The sequence below is a fragment of the Phocoena sinus genome, chromosome 2, assembly GCF_008692025.1.
Source record: "Phocoena sinus isolate mPhoSin1 chromosome 2, mPhoSin1.pri, whole genome shotgun sequence".
NCBI classification, from domain to species: domain Eukaryota; kingdom Metazoa; phylum Chordata; class Mammalia; order Artiodactyla; family Phocoenidae; genus Phocoena; species Phocoena sinus.
The window spans coordinates 168,346,297-168,366,389 of record NC_045764.1 but is presented as its reverse complement, the minus strand read 5'-3'; the positions used below and the strand labels follow the sequence as shown (position 1 = coordinate 168,366,389).

Below are 20,093 nucleotides of genomic sequence, written 5' to 3'. Positions count from 1 at the left end.
GTTAAGAACTCAAATTCTCACAAATACCTTCTGAGGGAGGTACAGTTATTCTGTTTTACATATGAGGAAATTGAGGTACAGAGAGATGAAGCGAATTCCCAAGGTTGCAAGGCAGTAAGTGCCTAGTGGGGATTCCGCACCGGGCCAGCTGGCTTTGGAGCCCACAGTGTTGTCCTCTCCAGGAAACACAGGTCTACACCTGACTGCCCTGTTCCCAGCCTGACTGCAGAGACACCACATGCAGCCCATGGGAAGGTGGAGGCATCCTGACTCCGCTCTGGGCCAGCCCATGGAAAGATATGGCACCTGGTCCAGAAAACGTGTGTAATGGAGCAGGATCCTAAGGTGTCTTCCTGGGACAGACCACACCATGTCCTCCACCTGCCTCTGGTTTGTAGAAAAACTTTAGCCTCCTAGGCCTTCCCCGAGTTCCAAAGAATAAATTTAATCAGAGAAGTGAGAAAATGCAGAAGCAAAGGAAAACAGTCAAGCAAAACAAAATAACCATAGTTTAGCCATTAAACAAAATCAAGGATCTTTAGTTCCTCCTCAAGGGCTATAGATAATATTCTGAGCCATATCCTTTGAGTTATTTTGCAGATACTGAAACTCCAGCAGGTGGAAGCTGCCCACTAGCACATAGACCCCAGACCAGTTGAACCAGAAAGTTGATGATGTTGACTCCAAATTACCTCACCACCAACCAATCAGAAAAATGTCCATGAGATGATCATGTACCCCACAACCCCCTCCCCTCCCCTTGTCTTTAAAATCATTTCCCTGAAAGCCATCAGGGAGTTTCTGGTCTTTTGAGCACTAGCTGTCTGTACTCCTTGCTTGGCGCCTTCAATAAACGCTGCACTTTCCTTTACCACAACCTGGTGTCAGACTGGTTTCATTGCCCATGGGCGAGCAGACCCAAGTTTGGTTCAGTAACACGAGGACAGTAATAGTTTCTGACTTTAGGGACCCTGGAGCATGAAGTCACCTGCAGGCTGCGGGACTCTTGACTAATGTGGGTGCTGTTGACCAGAAGCCCTCGCATGCACTCCACTTCCTCTTGTACCCCCTCAGCAGCCTGGTCGGTCTGGCCTGAGACCCTCTCCTATATCACAGGGCTCTCCGCTCTCTTTCGCAGGTGGTTTCCTGTCACATCGATCATCTCCTGCCTCTTACCTGGGGTGCTGTAGCTCTCTCCATGTTTCAGAGATTTCTGGTAACCAGAATTTTGACATAGCTCCTCCTTAGCTTCTCTCTTTGGTGATCTATCCCACTGACTATGCCCTAAATAACCCCCCACCCCACTGTTCTCTGCTCCCTATCTCAGTGAACAGTGTCTCTATCTTCCCAGCTCAGCCAGGAACCTGGAGTCATCCTCCCTCCTCCAGCCTCCCCTTTAGTGAGGGGCAAGATCTCCCACCTCCACATCCCTGGAAACCACTTCTTATTCTCCATCTCTGCTGTCCACACTCTGGTCCCAGCTCCTGGCACTGCTCCCTGTGTGAGTGACCACTGGGTTGTCTGCACTCCTCCCCGCCTGCTCCTTCCCAGTCTGTTTTCTGCAAGGTCCCCAGAACACCTTTAGGGATACAGACTGTTCAGGGCACTCTTGTGTTTGAAGTCCCCACCTCCAATGCCAGGCCTCCCTTCCATCCTCTGGTCCAGCAGCACCCACGTGGTCTGGACCTGCCCACCTCTGCAGCTGGGACACCAGCACCAGGTCCCCAGGCACATTCCTGAGTGTAGAGCTGTCCCTGCAGAGCCCACAGGTCCCTCAACTCATGCCAGGAGAAGGGAGGGTTTCAACTCCCTCTATAAACAAGGGGGCCTCTGAGAACATTCTGTCTCAGGCTTCAGTTTGATGCAATCACCCATGAGTCAACCCTAGGGCTGCACAGCATGTGGCAGGAAGCCCTCCTTGGTCCTTCTTGGTGGAATAGCCCCTCCTCTGACTCCTCCAAACCCGTTCCCACTCCCCTTACAGCAAGAGCCTTTACCTGCTGTCCCCATGATGTGACTTGCCCTCAGCTCTGCAGGGAGCACTGTTGGCTTTTGGCTGTGGGGATGGCTTCTTCTCACTCACCCTTGTTCCCTATAGACAGAGCTGCCAGATTTGGCAAACAAATTCCTGGGACCTACCCCACAATTCCTGGGACATACTTATGCTAAAAAATGATTCATTATCTGGAATTCATATTTGTCTGGGTGTCCTATATGTTATTAGCCACCCCACCTGCACGATGCACTAGGGTAGGGGTCCAGGGCTCAAGGGATAGGGGTCTTAGGCAGTGGCCTGAGGACTTGCAGAGGCATAGAATCTTCTGCAGCCTCCCACTTTGCCCCTTCATTCATTCACCCAACATTCGTTGAGGGCACTTTGGGCCAAGGCCCGTGCCAGGCACTGGGGCGAACCCTCACGGATTTCCTGGTGTGTGAGAGACACAGAAACATAGAGAGATGATAACTATACAGTGTGGGAAGTGGTGGAGGGAGGGAGGGGTGGGTGTGGGGGACCAGAAATGGTCTGGGGGAGTCAGGAAAGCTCCACCATGGATGGACCTCTGGGCAGAGTCCTGAGGATGTGCCTGGGTTTGTGTTTATTACCAGCTGTGGCTCGACAAGGACTAGCCGGAGAAATGTCTAATACTAAAGAGTGTCTGGGCCCTAGGGGTGTAGCGTATAAGAGTCTTCAGGCCCTGAAGCTGGATGGTGGCAGCTGCAGAGAGGAGGGGGAGCAGATTCCCTGTGGCCCGATCCGCATCGGAAACCCCGTGGTCTTCTGTCTGCCTGTGCATCTGAATCCTGAGGGGGGTCGTTAAACACGCTGATTCTTCAAGTAAGGGCCAGGAATAGGCATTTCTAACAAGCTCCCTAGGTGATGCTGGTCACAGTCTGAGAAATGCTGCTGTAGGGTCAGGGCCCCTTCCCCTGCCTGGTTTCCTCCAAGCCTTCAAACAGCCCCGTTACCATCACCCCATTGGGCAGCAGGGGAAATGGACACGTGTGTTTGCTCAGCGCACCTGGGAGCAGAGGCCAGGCCCTTGTCCCATACTCCTTTACCCCACGCCCACCAAACCCATCTTCCCAACCCCCAGCCCACCCCACCCCCACCCTGCTCGAGTCCCTTAACATCTGTGAAGGAAATGTACCTGCTGATCAAAGCCACAAATGGTTCATAGCAGCCTCTCTGGGAGACTGATGGAGAAGCAGGGGCCCAGAGAGGGGAAGGCTCTGAGCACCATCCCTCCCGCCCCACCCTGCCCAGGTACACAACGAATGCTCAGCTCCTGGTACAACCAGAGGCTGCAGCTGTAGCAGCTGCTGAGAAGCCACCCATCTCCAGAAGGCTCTGTGCGCCCACGTGTGCACATATGGGCGAGTTAGCAATGCAGGCGTGTGTAGGAGCATTTCGTTATCTGTACTCTGCGTCTTCACAGAAAATCACCATCAGGAATGGCATGTGGTCTCTCGTACTGGATTCTCCCAAGTGGCCAAAGCGCTTTTGCGTCTGTAGATGTTGCCACCTCAGGGCCACCTCGTTCCCACCTCGTTCCTTGGGGATAGGTGGCAGATAGTCACTTTGGGGTGCAGCTCTCTAGGAAACAGGAGAAGGTCACTGATGTCACCCACTTGCCATCCCAGCCCCTTGCACAGGTGCCTCTCTGCCTCTTCATTAACTGAGACGATATATGCAGAGGGCTTAGAAGAGTGCCAGGCACACAGTAGGTGGCATCCAAGTGCTACCCAGGGTTAGGAGTGCCTCCCCCGCCCCCAGCACCCTGCACAGCCTAACAGGTGCTGGTGAAGAGCGAGCCTCCCAGGCTCCAGCCACCCGTGTCCCGTCAGTTCCGTGAACAGGACACATTCCCACCTCTGGGTCTTCTTCACTCACGTTGTGTGCAAGTAACGTTCACTCTGTTCACTCCTTGTCCCTCAGCTCTCGGCTTCAATGCCACCACCCCAGAGCTCCCTCTGGAGCCCCAGCTGTAGAAAGTCCTTGGCTATCTCTCTTAGCGCCCTGTTCTCCTCCTTAACTGGTCTCCTGCTTCTGCCTTCACAACCCTAACCCCACACCTATGCTCTTCCCTACATTTTTTTTTAACGTTTCACTAAAAAAGTCAACTTTCTAGTTTGAAACAATTTTAGATATATAGAAAAGTCGTAATGACAGTGCAGAGAGCTCCTGCGACATAAACATCTTACATAGCCATGGTATATTTCTGAAAACTAAGGAGTGAACCTTTTTACTGTATAGACTCATTTGGATTTCACTTTTTCCACTAATGTCCCTTTTCTTCTCCGGGATCCCATCCAAGAAACCACATTACACTTAGTTTCCAGGTCTCCTTAGTTTTACCTGGCCTGTGACAGTTTCTCAGGAGTCTTAATTTGACCCAGCTGCCATAACAAAATACCACAGGCCGAGTGGCTTGTACGTGGTGGAAATCTACTCTTTACAGTTTTGAAGGCTGGACATCCAGGCTGGAGATCCGGGAACCAGCATGGCCAGGTGAGGGCTCTCTTCTGCTTGTGTCCACACATGGGAAGGAGCAAGAGAGAGCTCTGGGGTCTCTTTTTTTCTTTTTTTGTTTGTTTTAATTTTTTTTCTTATTAGTCATCCATTTTATACACATCAGTGTATACATGTCAATCCCAATCTCCCAATTCATCACACCACAACCCTCACCTCTGGGGTCTCTCTTTTTTTTTTTTTTTCAGTATGCAGGCCTCTCACTGTTGTGGCCTCTCCCGTTGTGGAGCACGGGCTCCAGACATGCAGGCTCAGCAGCCATGGCTCATGGGCCCAGCCGCTCCGCGGCATGTGGGATCTTCCAGGATCAGGGCATGAACCCATGTCCCCTGCATCGGCAGGCGGACTCTCAACAACTGCACCACCAGGGAAGCCCATCTAGGGTCTCTTTTAAGGGCACTAATCCCGTTCATGAAGGCTCCATCCTCATGACCTGGTCACCTCCCCATGACACCACCTTCTAATACCATCACACTGGGGGTGAGGATTTCAACATGTGAATTTTGAGGGAACACAAACCTTCAGTTCATAGCATCAGGCTTTCCTTGTTTTGCATAATCTTGGCACTTTTGAAGAGTACTGCTGGTCAGGTATTTTGTTGAATGTCCCTCAGTTGGGGTCTGTATGCTATTTTCTCATGATCAGAGTGAGGTTATGTGTTTGGGGGAAGATCCCACTGAGGCAATGCTCCCTTCTCATCACCCCATATCAGAAGAAACAAGATGATAGCACAACATACCACTGGTGAAGTTGACCTTGACCACACAGTCAAGGTATTTCACCCAAGGTCGTGGATGTCAGGTCTCTCCACCTAGCACTACTATTCTTTACTTCCTGCTCTACTTGTCAAACTCACACTCCATAGCATTTGCCATCAACTGACATGCGATGTATTTTACTTTTCTTTTTTATTCTTTGTTATTTATTTGTTATGGTCACTCCATACTAGAATATAGTTCCTCCAGAGCAGAGATCTTTGTTGTTTTCTTCATTTATCTCCAGCACCTGGAGCAGTGCCAGGGGATATTCAATAAACATCTGTGGACAAAAGAATTACCCTCATCAGAGTTTGTAATTCTGCTTGTTTGTTTGTGCACCTGGTTATTGCCTAAGCCCGCATCTGCTGGGCTCAACATTACACCCTTTTACTAGCTCCTTGCCTGATTCCCTGTAGGCACCCCATGAGCAATGGCCTTTGGATGAAAGAGCTAAATAAACAAGTGTAGTCTGGGCAAGGCTGTTTAATGGGGCATGAAGTGCTTCCTCTGGAGACCAAGTTCATTCTTTTTGGTATGGGTTTCTGCAGGGAGAGGTGGAGGAAGGAGTCCTGGGCCCTAGCACTGTTCCTCCACTTTCTGGCAGCAGTGGAGTCCACACGGGGAGGGCCTCAGAGTGCATGTGGTCAGAGAGGGAAATGAAAGTGGGTTCCTAAGAACACGAATGAACTTGGCAACAGCTGCCAAGAAACTCAAAGGTGGGGTGACTGCTATGGGTTGAATTGTGTCCCCCTAAATTCCTATGTTGAAGTCCTAACCCCTAGTACCGCAGAACGTGACTGGAATTGGAGATGGCATCTTTAAAGAGATGATTAAATTAAAATTAGGGTGGGCCCCAATCCAATATGACTGGTGGAGATTGGGAGATGAGAAGATTTGGACACAGACATACACACACACAGGGAAGCCCATGTGAAGACACAGAGAGAAGACGGTCGTCTACAAACAGAAAAGAGAGTCCTCAGAAGGAACCAGCCCTGATGACACCTTGATCTCAGACTTCCAGCCTCCAGGACTGTAAGATAATACATTTATGTTGTTAAGCCACTCCGTCTGTGGGACTTTGTTATGGCAGCCCTAGTAAATGAATACGGCGGCTAAGAAAGGGGGTCCTGAGGGGGACAGCCATGCCTATAATGTGGGCTCTGACAGACCTGGTACTTTATCCCACCTGATGAATGAGGTCTATCCCCGGGAGGGGCAGGTGGGGCTGATGGAGAAGCAGGTGTGGATGGGTGTGAGCGCCCCCTAGGGGGATGAGTGAAGCATCTGTGGTATGCACAGATGGGAGAGTGAGGGGCAGGAAGAGGTCCAGGGAATGATTTAGGTGTGGCGTGGATGGCCAAACCACCCTGAAATCAGGAGGAGAAAGGAGACAAAACCTGGGCCTCATGTTCAGAGTCCCTGTCACTGGACCGCAAGCACTGTCCCCTCTTTCCTCCTTGCTCTCCTTCCCGCTCCCTGCCCTGGGCCAGGCTGAAGTCTCCACAATTTCCCATCCACACTGTAGCTCACTCAGCCTCATGCTCTCTCCAGCTGTTCCCTTGGCCTGGAAGTCCCAGCTCTGTTCCCAAGTCTGCTGTCTGTGAAGCCCTACATGCTCTTCAAGATCAGCTCAGAATCACTTCTTCAGCAAAACCTTCCCTGAGCCCTCAGAAGGTAGCTCTCTTTCTCTCTCTCTGAGTTGCTCTATCAGTTTGTTCAGCCCAGGATCGCGTGACAATTGACTTACATGACCTGCCGTGACTCCCAGCTCGGAGCTTCCTTCTATGACACCCCAAATCGGCCGCCCTGAGCCCGGCCCGATCCCCACACGGGAGCTGTTTTGTGACTGTTTGCTGAGTGAACTTTAGACAGTGCTGGACCTTGGCCTTATACACACGGCACAGCCAGGACCTCCCCCTGACCTTGGACTGGCTGAGTAAACTCTGAGAAAAATATTTGCCAAAAAAGACCAGGTGTTGCAAAAGGAAAAGGCACACAGGAGCAGGTCTGGCTCCATGAGGAGGCCCCATCCTCCAGAGCTTCCCAAGCCCAAAGCAAAAACGCAGACAAGGTGTCTGGCTCTGGTTGCAGCCATCTACCCTGCCCCAGCTGACACCTGTGCTATCTGGGTCCCCAAACCTGGGCCTTACACTGTCACCAGAAGGGGGTCTCTGGGCAAGCACTTATGTTGCCCTCTGTGAAATGAGGACGCTGAGGTAGACCTTACAGGGTTGTTGAAGGATTAACGACATCACAGATGCAAAGTATCCCCACTGCTGGCATATAGTAGGTGCTCAGTACTTTGAGGGGTGGTCAGAGCTTGGGGTTCTGACCCCATTAGTTCTAAGGGGCACCCATACAGTCCAGTCTCTGGGGTCAGAGCGCTGGCCGCAGGTTCATGGAAAGCAAGCTTTGGGCATGTAAGGTGGGGCAACAGGCACTCAGGGGTCAGACTTGGGGGCAGCTAATTAGGGGAAAGTCTGAGACTGAGTGAAGGACTCATTCACTCATTCATTCATTGATTCTTGAAAGGGTCCAACCCCCTTTATTTGATAGACAAGGAAGCATGGTGGGTTTCGTGAAGGAGGAGAGTGAGCCTACCTAGATGACAAGGGAGCTGGTGCCCGGATGCACTTGACCTGGGCTTCTGTTTCTGGCTCATGTCTCCTCTGCGGCAGAGCCCAGGGCTGAGAAGGTGGTCTGGGGGCCACACTCCTGGGGTCAAATCCTGCCTCCACCACCAAGGAGCTGTGTGACTACGCATATTACCTGTTCTCTACAAGCCTCACCGTCCCTATCTGTAAAGTGGGGATAAGAGGAGTGCCTGCCTGGTACAGGATATTGTGAGGAGTAAGTGCAACCATTCTGATTAAGCGCCTAGCATCAGTCCTGGAACATAAGCTATTAATGTTGCTGTTCCCAGAGGTACTACTAGAAGGACAATGACACCCAGTGTTTGCAAAATGCTTCATTGTTATTGCTGACACTAAAATCCACAGTTAGTCATCAGGGTCTTCAACTGATACTCTAGTATTTGCAACAGGCCTCCATTCTCCCACCCCCAGCCAAGCCCACGAGGTTGTAAATGTACCCACAGGACGGTACAAACCTGGGATGGCCGTGTCCACCCTGCCGTCCACCTGCTTTCCTTAAAAGATGGGTGGCACTTGGATGCATTGAAATCACCTGATTTGTGGGGAACATTCTACACTTTTTATATGATTTCAAGGATCCTCCAGTCCTTGACCTGACCCTTCATCGTATATGTGGGGAAACCGAAGTCCAGAGAGCGACAGTATTACCCAATGTCACACAGCTGGGACAGAAGCCCCACTTCATACCCCCATTCCAGTGTCCTTTCCAAACCATGGCAAACTGGTAGCTGGTATTACAGACAGGTGGGGAACTAGGCTTGGGAATATGCTTCCTGGTGGAAATATCTACTGGAACAATCCTCCTGGATTGGATTCTGAGCTTCTCTCTGCCACTGGCATGCTGTGTGGCTTCTCTGGATCTCAGTGTTAATCTCCATGGATGAAAGGTGAGAGCAAAACCAAATGTTCTCCAAAGCACCCATCTTGCAATCGTGTGAAAAGAAGCAATCATCAGTATTTCAATGTTATTGTTATTATTATTATTTGTGGAAGCCTCAGTAGTCAATTAAACCTGTGTATATCACCAGCTCCCAGCAGATACATGGCCATAGGGCACCCTCATCTTCCACTACGGAAGCCCGTGCCTTTCAGGAGAAATCCCCATCTCAAGGGCGAGTCACTTTGCCGAGGAAAAGGATGTGTTTTTTGTTCTCCACAATGAGCATCAGAAAGGGCCTGTTGAATACTATCTTTTGAGAGCTCATCCGGGCAGATCTGAACATGAAGATTGTCCCCGTGGCTGCAGCCGCTTGGGTTCCCGACTCGTCCACCTCCACCATGGCTTTGTGAACCATCTGCAGGGGAGACATCAGGCGTCACCGAGCCACCAGGGGCTGGGAGATGCCATCAGGGGGAAACGGACAAGTTTCTGCCAGCAGCATCACTGTGAAAGTTTCTGTGCTCCTGAGCCATGAAGCAGATAGGAGATGATGTGATTGAACAACCACTGCGCACCACGGCTTACAGGTGAGCGCATGCGTGTCTTTCATTGAATTCTCACTGCATCTAGCAGTAAGGGTGTGACTCTCCAAGTTTATAGAGAGAAAGGAGGCTCAGAGAGGTCAAGTAATTGCTGGAGGATTCTAGCTCCTTCACACACCAGCTGGTGAGTGAAGGAGCTAGCATCCAATTCTTAGTTTTGATTGCTTCAGACAAGACACCTTCCCCCAAGACACGGTGCTGGATAGGGTTTCCCATTGTTCAGAGGACAAGATGCAAAGTGAAACCTTTGCTTCCTGAGGGAAAAGAGGAGAGAGAGAGAGAAAGGATTTGGAATGAGGAATGGGATAGGATAGGATAGGATAGGATAGGATAGGATAGGATAAGATAGGATAGGATAGGATAGGATAGGATAGGATAGGATAAGATAGGATAGGATAGGATAGGATAGGATAGGATAGGATAGGATAGGATAGGGTAGGATAGGATAGGATAAGATAGGATAGGATAGGATAGGGTAGGATAGGATAGGATAAGATAGGATAGGATAGGATAGGATAGGATAGGATAGGATAAGATAGGATAGGATAGGATAGGATAGGATAGGGTAGGGTAGGATAGGATAGGATAGGATAGGATAGGATAAGATAGGATAGGATAGGATAGGATAGGATAGGATAGGATAGGATAGGGTAGGATAGGATAGGATAAGATAGGATAGGATAGGATAGGGTAGGATAGGATAGGATAAGATAGGATAGGATAGGATAAGATAGGATAGGATAGGATAGGATAAGATAGGATAGGATAGGATAGGATAGGATAGGGTAGGGTAGGATAGGATAGGATAGGATAGGATAGGATAGGATAAGATAGGATAGGATAGGATAGGATAGGATAGGATAGGATAAGATAGGATAGGATAGGGTAGGATAGGATAGGATAAGATAGGATAGGATAGGATAGGATAGGATAGGATAGGATAAGATAGGATAGGATAGGATAGGATAGGATAGGATAGGATAGGATAAGATAGGATAGGATAGGATAGGATAAGATAGGATAGGATAGGATAGGATAAGATAGGATAGGATAGGATAGGATAGGATAGGATAGGATAGGATAGAATAGGATAGGATAGGATAGGATAGGATAGGATAGGATAGGATAAGATAGGATAGGATAGGATAGGAATTTCTGAAAGCAGGTGCTCAGGAGCTTCTGGGCTCACCTCAGACACCTGGATGTTGGAATGGTTGGAGATGCCTGTCAGGTCAGCATAGGAGGTGAAGACATCTCTGATCCCCAGCTTGGGGAGGACTTTCTCCAGCTGATAGGAGCCCTCAATAGAGAACTTGGGTAGGTGAAGCTCAAGCTGCCTGGAAAGAGAAGACCTTTCTTGGACTCTCCCAGAGCACTGGCTCCCTGAGCTCACATTCCTGCCATCTCCTCTTGGTTTCATAATGCTCCTCCAGCACGTTGCCTACAATGGAACCCATCCTACTCTACACTTGGACCTGGGCTGCCCCCAGAGGTCACTGCCCACTCTGACGGCCCCGCCAGAAAACACAGCTTCCAGCCCTGGTCCCTCTATCTGGGTCAGGCCAGAGGGCTGGGACTTCATATGACGCCTCTGGGCTGGGAGGCGGCTCCCAGGCCAGGTGAGTTCTCCCACCACTGCCGTGTGGCCCTGCAGATGTGCAGCAGCAAGCTGGCCCTGGAATAGTGTGAAGAATACCTCTTCATGGATGTCTTGAGCCACTTCCTCAGTGTTTTCTCTGTCAGGCCATTTTCCACCTGTCCCATCCCGCCCTCGCGGGGGAGAATGAAGAAGGCGGTGGCGTTCCCTTGGTAGGGGACCCCTACCACCCTGCAGGAGAGGTTTCGGTCCAGGAGGTAGTAAAACTGATCCTCTCGTTTCATCATGGGTACCCGCACCACCGTCTCCGAGGTCACGTGGAAGTCCTGTTCGTGGGTGCTTTTGCGGTTGAAGCTTGTCTCCCACTTAGCTAAAGATTAAAATGCAAAAGGAATTAAACATTCTCAGCTGCCAATGAAAAGTGTGCAGACACTAAACCTACCAAACAGACAGCATCCTCTTTGCAGCAGTCTTATTGGCAGAAGTGACTGCCAAACCTCTTGAATATAAAGACAAGCCACTTCCTAATTCGGGGGACGGGCTTGAACTTTTTGTGGGGCTTTATTTCCGCATTTGCAAAACAAGGAGGTTGGTTTTCGTGTCTTCAGAGACCCTTCACCCCTAATGTCGTTTGTCTGAATCTCTGATGTTTCTACTCAAGGTCAAAAATCCCAGTGAAAAGGGTAACTAGTATGTATGGCTGACAAAGCTACACTATATCTGGGTTAGTTATTCTCTTTTTCAGTCTTTTCCCAATATTTGATCTCAATCTGGGTTTGGGAGAAAGGTTGGAAAGGTTCCTGCAAAAGCATGATTTTTCCTGCTGAGAAGTCTGTGATTATGCTTCTTGCTTTGTCTGCTTGGGACATTTTGTTCAAAGTGGGACAAGTAATTGTTTCCATTTTCTTACTAGTTATCAAATATAGATCCCTCCCGCATGCCCCACTTAGATTATTTCACATCTGTCCTCTGCAGCCTAGCCCTGGACCAGGGGACAAGAAATCTTAGAGTCCAAGCCTGATACTCACCATCTGTGGCCACGGGAAGAGGGGGGCTTGGTTAACAGTTTAACTATTTTCCTCTATCCTTTTCCCTCCCCGCCCCTCCCCCATCCCCAGCAGGCCCCGCGCAGGGTGCTCAGCGGCTCAGCATCTAGAAGGAGAAGCAGGTGTACAAGCTGAGATGAGTAGGGATATTTACAAGCAATGCCAGGGAGATAAAGATGGGGGGTCAGCTCTTGGGGAGGGGGGAGAGGACTGTTCAGGGGAACAGGCTCTTGTCCCAGGATTTCTCGGTTGAGGAAACAGCCCCTAGGAGGATATGGGTACCAGGGAGCATCTGGGAAATGCCCTCTAAGGCCCTTCTAAGGCCCGCAGTCCTGCCCTGAGTAGCCATGCTGTCAGTTTCTCTGGCATCGTGGCCTTGAAAAACTCATGCTTCATGCTCTGTGGAAGCTGTTGCTTTAAGTGCCCCCAGGGGCACAAACAGGAACCAGCTCTTCCCCAGTGGAGGAAACAGCATCCGGGGTCTTTCACTCCACCTTATGCAGTAAGAAGACACTGTCTCACCCAGCTGCTGTTGGCTTCAGTCTATCAACAGGGATCAGAAAAGAATAAATCCACTCCCACTCTTTCATGTGTGTGGGAATTGGCTTGGTTTTGTTTTTTGACAAAAGCATCTTAAAAGAGAAAGTTCAGGGCCTTACCTTTAAAGAAAATGTAATTCACTATGACCATGACCTCGGTGCCATCCAGGCCCTTAACCAAGTCCACAATCTTGCCTTTCGTTTGCTTTGCCACGTAATCATTGATCTGCTTCTGGGCCCCTTCAGAGTCCTCAAAGTCGGTGGGGAAAGTGTCTGCCAGGTACAGCGTCCTTATGGCGCCCAGGAAGGCCTCCTGCATGGGCACCGTGGGCTTGGTGAACAGAGCGTTGCCCAGGCTCAGCTGGAGGCCGTCTCTGGGCCGCTCGAGCTCCCACAGCAGCCGCTGGGAGGCGCTGTGGAGCTCCTCCTCCTGGCCCTCCTGGGGGCTGAGGCCCAAGCCCGCCAGGACCTGCGCCTTTGTGTTGCACCGCGCCCCCAGGGAGAGCATGGCCAGGCTCACGGAGATGCTCAGAGGGGAGAAGAAGATGTTCTGGTCGGGGGCAGCTGCGGCCAAGGCCCTGTAGAGGTCGAAGACAAAGTCCCGGCTGCCAGGGGCCACCGTGGCAACTGCGGGCGGCAGCTCCTGAACTCTCTTCTTCTGGGGTCGGCGCAGGGCGGCCATCCGCGGGCTCAGGAGTAGCAGGCACAGGAGTAAACGGAGCCGCATCCTGGCTGCCCAGGCCTGAAAGGGAGGGTGGGCAGGTCACAAGCAAGGCTGCCATTCCGGGAGGCGGCACCGTCAACCAGCAGCCTCAAAGGGCGATGCTGAACCGGAGAGGCTGTGAGTGAGCGTTTAGGTAGCGCTGGAGGGACCGCAGCACAGAGACTTGAGGACATGGGCATCGGTGGGTGGGGAGAGCAAGCACCAGGCGGAGGGGCGAGATCCCAGGTGGGGACTGGCCACCAAGGCGAGAAGCCTCCCTCACCCACGTCGAGGTACACGTCGCAGGGGGATGGGCCGTGGGGCGGAGGGTTCTCCCGTGTTCGGCCGGGTTAGCGTCTCTGAGGTTACCGGGACCTGGCAGCCTGTTTCTATACACGGCCCCTAACCCTCACTTCCTTCCCTGGGTGTAGCATTTGCAAGACCTCGTGTCCTTCTCTGAGCTCAGGGCAGCTACCCGCCGTGGCCCCTGCCACACTGCTGGATTCGTCCCTGTGCATTGGAGCATCTACTCCATGGCGTGGTGGCTAGCGTGCCAGCCTCCTGCAGTTCATCAGTGAACACACGACGCCATCAGTCCCCCTCTCCTTCCCCAGGGGCTGCTCCAGGACCCCTCAAAGCCATCCTTGTCCGTCATCAGAGGCACCTTCCCCCCTTGAGGAAATTCCGCCCTCTTAACGTGAGCCCCCCAACTTCCCTTCTTGTCTGTGATGGGCTGAATTGTGTCCCCCAAATCCATTCATTGAAGTCCTAACCCGCTGTACCTCAGAATGTGACTGTATTTGGAGACAGGGCCTTTCAAGAAGTAATAAATTAAAATGAGGTCGAGTGGGCCCTGATGCAATGTGGCTGGTGTCCTTATAAGAAGAGGACACTAGGACACAGACACACACAGAATGAGGGGCGACCACGTGAGGAATGTGAGGGCACAGGGAGGAGGAGACATTCACGTACAAGCCAAGGAGAGAAGCCCTGGGAGGAACCAGCCCTGCTGACCTTGGACTTCCAGCCTCCAGGACTGTGAGACCATAAATGTGTGTTGTTTGAGCCCCCAGGCATCTCTTCTTCGTGTGTCCCCCAGGTGAGGAGGCCCTCAGCTTCCTTTTGTCTGTCTACAGCCTCTCAGGTGGGCCCTGGGGGCTCCTGCATCATTCTGGCCTTGTCCTCTGCCCACAGTCTCTCACATGACCACCTTCCTAGACCCCTCCTCTGCATCCAGAAATCCTTCCTGTGCCCGGGCCTCCTAAAGCCCTCCTTCTACCCCCCGTGAACATTGCAGAGACTCTGCAGCCCAGCAGCTTGGGTTCAAGTCTCAGTCCCACTGCTTCCTTCAAAGTGTGATGTGGTACAAGTCAGTTACACCCATGCCACTGCCCCACCTGTACGATGGAGGTCGTGACAGAACCTCCACCAGGGGCTGGGGCTTTAATGATCAACATACGTAACGTGCTTGGAGCAGTGCCCGGTGCAGACATGCTGTCCAGGTGTGAGTTGTTGGTGCGGCAGCGACTGGCCAGAGCCCCACCCGAGACCCCCGTTTCCCCAGCTGTACCGTGGGGTACATGCTTTCACACACACACTCTCGTGGCAGCCTGGTGGCGGCTGGACAACTAATTTCCACGGTGGCCTGACTGACCCCTGATGAGACCTCGCGCTTGGCATGCATCCCCCGGTGGACGCCGTGTCATCAGGTGCCCCAGGCCCAGGGCGAGCACAGACGCAGAGTCACAGACCCACACAAAACCAAACTACAAAGAGCCCCAAAGAGCTGCATTGGACGTGGCTGGCGTGGGGGACACCAGGGAGCTTGGGGATCGGCAGTCCTGGCCGTCTTTGTCTGAATGAAACTGACGGACTCAAGCAAGTCATGCTCACCAACCCTGGCCTCTCAACTGCACCTGAGTCCACAAAGGAACTTCATTTAGTCTATTCTATCTGCAGAACCTCCAGCTACCCTGAACCAAATACAGCGGCCCGAGCAGTCCCCATGCCCGTGGGAGGCCCAAGTGCATCGCCAGCACCCGCCACTGCTGGGTGCTGTGCTGTCTTGACATATATCAACTGCTTTAGCCTCACACCCGCCCACGGAGGCAGGTTCTATCACTGGCTCCATTTTACAGACGGGTCATCTGAGGCTCAGAGAGGATGACTTGCTTGCTAGTAGTGGCAAAGCTACTAGGGTTCAGACCTAGTTCTGACCCTCACAACTCACGCTCTGAACCGCCACACCATTTAGCTCCCCCAGATCCCTGGTCCCCCTCCTCTGTATCACAGCCTCCGGATCCTGTATTCTTGGCCTCCACGGTCACCACCGATAGCCCCTGCTCTGCAGAGAATTAAGGAACAGGCTCCCCATGCTGACACTCCCTTTTTGTTCCCACTTTGAGACTTGCCTTCACGGAGGTCTGTAAAGGACACGGGTGGGTGGTGTGATCTCTGTGTCCTTTAGCGTGTGGAGTGTTAGAATCACCAATGTAGCAGGAAGCTGCTGAAGAACCCCCCAGCTCCCAGACCCAGGTTAACACCGAGCTGATAATTACCCTAAAAGAAATACTTTCAAAGAATAGCTACAGACCGCAGAGGAGTTTTCTGCTTGGACGGAGCCCAGGGGCAGCTGGCGGGGGAGCAGGAGTGAGAGTTCCAGTCTCCCATCCTCCCACCCCCGCAGTCTGGTGACCTTGAGCCAGGCCCTCCTTCCCCTCTCAGGCTTCAGTTTCTTCATAAAAACCTAGAGGTCTGGTGCCGTGGCTCCACCACTGCCTGACCCCCCTGAAACACCAGCGATCTGATGGGCCAGAGCCACTTCTCTGAACGCCCCATGAGTCCCCGTAGAGAGCAAGGGCTCAGCTTCCCTCTGGCTCCCCTGGGCTGCAGGTTTGGGACCCAGAAAACCTTGCTCCGTTTAGCTCTCTCTCTCTCCCTCTTATTGAAGCCACTGTTTATTAAGGACCTGCTAGACACTCTATAAATATTACTGCATTTCATCTTTACCAAAAGTGTTATTAGCCCCATTTTACAGCCAAATAAACTGAGGCTTAGCAAAATGGAAAAGCTTGTGCCAGCCAGTGAGTGATGGAACCAGGTTAAAATCCAGATTCTTCTGACTGGTGTACACGCTGCCTCTTGGCTACCTTTTAGGGCTCTGAGGAATGACACATTGTTCCCCCTCCTCTGTGGCTGCTGGTGAGTATCCCTGGGTCTCTCCCAACCTGTTCACACGAATTAGCTCATTTACACTCCTCCATAGCAACATGGAGTTGGTGTCCTTGTCACAACTGTACAGAAGAGGAAACAGAGGGTCAGAGAGGTTACTTCTGAGAAAGTGGAGGCCCAGGGGTGCTCATTTCGGGTTTCCTAAGCCCAGTCTTTGCCATTACGCTCCTGGGCCTCTGGTACAAATATACAGCTTACAGAGTTTTGTGCCAGCTTTGAGCCAGTGGAGAGTCTGCTCCAGGCTCTGTGAGCCTGGCTCTCAGGACACCAGCCCCCGCAGTGTGCCGGCAGAGCCTGGCCTGGCTGACCCTCTCCTGGGCCCCTGACGCCAGTGTGTCTGCAGAGATGCTCCCGCGTGTCAGAGGGAAGAGAGCAGATCGATCAGTTTTATCTGGCATCCCAGGCCAAAGGGACTTGCGGCGACCTAGGGTGGGCATGGAGTAGGCAGGCCCTGGGCAGTCCTTCCCCTGGTCTCCCACCATCCAGACCCAGAATCTGCTGGCGTGTATTCCAAATGTTAGGCAACAAAGTCCCACCGAGGTAGACTTTGGACTCAGCCATGGGAGGTGTGCAGCTCAGAAGGGTCTGTCCACTATCTGCTAATTACGCAAGGAGATAGATACAAGATGTGGAGCCGAGGCAGAGAGCAAAAGACAAAATCACAACTTCCCCTGGATCCTAAAGACCAGGGGGCAGAACTTCCTGGAATCAGTGACCTGGGGGACTTTCCTAAGATGGGGACTCCCTCCCCATCTCCAGACTATCAGCAAGGCTTGCCAGTTTCTAGCTCCGAATCTGCCTGCCTCTCCCAATTTTCCCTGCCACTATCCTAATGGAAGCCTTTTTTTTTTTTTTTTTCTTTCACCTGGACCCCACTTCTCCTGGGCCTGAGAGCCATTTTACATACATAAGTACATTCTGAAAGAATCCCCTTCAATCACAAACGTGGTCAAGCCGCTCCCCTGCCCAAGAACATTCTTGCCGCCCAGTGGCTTGGTAAAACCAAACTGATTTGCACGATAACCCATGAGGATGCATGCAGTCGGGCTCTGTCTTGCTGTCCCCAGCCTCATGTGACCAGCTCTGTCTCCCAGGGCACACTTCTTCTTTTTCAATTCCTAACACAGAAGCCCCATACCAGCCATGGGCCCTTGCACACTCTGCTCTCCCTCCTGGAGCCCTTTCTCCACCTTTCTCACAAGGACCAGTTTCTCCCTGAGTCCAGGCCTCCACTTAACCGTCACTTCTTGGCGGTACCTTGTCCACACGTGACCACGCCCTCTCCGCCATTATTCTCTATAACAGCCCCTTTGATTGTTTCTCTCATGGCTCCGTCAGCTACAGAAGTGCAATTATGTATGTGTGTGCTGTTGACCCCTCTTGTTCCGGCCTCTCCCCCACTAGAACATGTGCTTGTAAGAGAAGACCCGCATCTGTGCTGGTCCCGCCGTGACACTTTCAGTCAAGGGGTGATGCTCAGACACCCCTGTGAATGAATGGATGAGTGGATGGATGAATGGATCCTGTCTCCTTCTCTGTAGTTCAGAGGTGTTAGACCACATGCTGGCCACCGAGTCGTAGGAATGAGCCAGGCTGGGTGTCCAGGGCTGAGCCCTCGTGGCCCTGGGGCTAACATGCCAGCTGACCTTGAATAACTCAGCTGACCTTGAATAGCTCAGCTTCAGTTTCCTCTCTTTCTTTTTAAAAACCACTTTATTGAGGCTGGACTGACACCCCAAAACCTGTACATATTTAATGTAGACAACTTGATGAGTTTGGAGAGAAGTACACATCCATGAAACCATCACCACCATCAACGCCTGAACACATCCATCACCTCCCAAAGTTCCCTCCCGCCCCCTTTATTCTTCAAGCTGCAGTTTCTGGATCTGGCAATAAGGATGTTGGCCCAGGGGAGCAGTTTCCCTTTTATTGTTGCATTTCATGCCAAAAGCCCCATCCTTAGAAAAACTGAAAATGTCACTCACTTCACATCCACATTTTGTTTATCTAACAAACGGCAAAATGGCATCTGGAGCTCTAACAACCAGTCTGGGTAGCAGCCTCTGGGCAGGGCAGCCTTATCTCAGGGAAACAGATTATATTTGAACATTTTTCCTGGTTTCTAGAGGTCCAAGGTTCCAGGCACAAAAAACAGTAGAAGCTATGGTTTACCGAGCACGTCCTGGGTACCAGACATTTTGTCCCCGTTCAGGGTTTCTCAGCGCTGCTGGCATTTGGAGCCAGATCATTCTTTGCGGTGGGGGCTGTCCTGTGCTTTGCAGGGTGTTCAGCAGCATCCCTGGCCGCTACTCTCTGGAAGCCAATAGCAACTCCCGCGCCCCAGTTATGACAACTAAAAATGCCTCCACACATACCAGCTGTGCTCTTCACAGTCACACCATGCAAGGGGTGCAATAATTTGCATCTTATCCACGAGGAAGCTGAGGCTCGGCCAGATTTAGTGTCATCCCCAAGACCACACAGCAAGGGGCGGGGTGTCCCCCACTTCTCTGCTCCAGAGGCCCTGGCTCCCTCCACACCACTGTGTCCTGCTCACCCTGGGGCACCTCCAAAGTTTCTAAGCCCTCCAAATCCCATAACTCCAGAGTCCATTCCTCGCCCCCGAGCCCACGGCCCTCCATCCACTGTGCCTGTACTTACTCTGTCCAGCGGCCGAGCGTGCACACAGCAGAGGCGACGGTCGGTTGGGCTCGGTAAAGAGCAGAGGGCTGGCTGGACTGGAGCCAGCATCTGTCACTGACTACAGCAGGGCCCTGACTCCGCCCCTCCCGTGGCCCCGCCCCAGCCAGCCTCGCCCTGTCCTATCCTGGCAGGGCTTCTAGGCCTACCAAGCCAAAGCCGTCTGAGCTCTGACCAGGGCCATCTCGTCTTTGCCCCGAAAGCCCTACACCAGCCACCACCTGCCAGCAATGGCACGAGCATCCCAGGCAGACCAGGATGGACAGGTGACCAGCTGCCGGCTGGTCCAGACGCAGGGAAAGAGACATCCTCTCAAACCTCCTCCCTTCCTCCAGGCTGATCCTTTTGTTTCCTGCAGCCCATTTGCTGCAGATCTGGAGGAGTGAGGACCCAAGCTCTTCAAAGTCTTGTGCGCTTACTAGATTCATGGACCCCCGTCGCCAGATCCCAGTGGAAATTAGATGGATTGAGAGGGTCTCACAATGGCTGAGATGAGGGATCACTGTATCCACCCCTCTTATTGCACTCATAACTGAACCGAGGCTCAGAGAGATGATGGAACTTTTCAGAGATGTGCATCAGTCAGGGACAGAGCGGGGCTGAGTGCCCAGGTCGCTGGCTCCAAGGCCAGGGCTCTTTGCTAAGCAAAGGTCTGTCTCCGGGATTTCTGTGGGCTCACTTGGACTGTCCTTTTCTACCTTGAAATTGGGGCTTCAGAACTCAGGCCCACACTTTCAAGGACATTTCCAAGTGCTAGGGTGTTGACTCAACCCTTGTTTCATTTCCAAGGTCGCCATGCCTGGGGCTTCCTAATACCGGGGTATGCAGTGTGTGGCCATGACCCAG

At 52.1% G+C, this 20,093-nt stretch overlaps 1 protein-coding gene across 1 annotated transcript; it reads right to left on the bottom strand.

Moving 5' to 3' along the window:
* Nucleotides 1–8,245: 8,245 nt before the first annotated feature.
* Nucleotides 8,246–19,285, bottom strand: LOC116749867 (plasma serine protease inhibitor-like). Its single transcript, XM_032624679.1, has 5 exons — nucleotides 19,209–19,285; nucleotides 12,731–13,352; nucleotides 11,125–11,395; nucleotides 10,618–10,765; nucleotides 8,246–9,241 (listed from the first exon to the last, which is right to left on the bottom strand). The coding sequence occupies exons 2-5, from the start codon at nucleotides 13,335–13,337 to the stop codon at nucleotides 9,053–9,055; spliced, it is 1,215 nt and encodes a 404-aa protein (XP_032480570.1). The 5' UTR covers nucleotides 13,338–13,352; nucleotides 19,209–19,285; the 3' UTR covers nucleotides 8,246–9,052.
* Nucleotides 19,286–20,093: the final 808 nt, after the last annotated feature.

Coding starts and splice junctions, on each gene's coding strand:
- LOC116749867 (XM_032624679.1), bottom strand. CDS start 13,337: ATGCGGCTCCGTTTACTCCTGTGCCTGCTACTCCTGAGCCCGCGGATG. Junction 11,396..12,730: donor GAATTACATTTTCTTTAAAG/GTAAGGCCCTGA, acceptor TTTAATCTTTAG/CTAAGTGGGAGACAAGCTTC. Junction 10,766..11,124: donor CTCAAGACATCCATGAAGAG/GTATTCTTCACA, acceptor TTCTCTTTCCAG/GCAGCTTGAGCTTCACCTAC.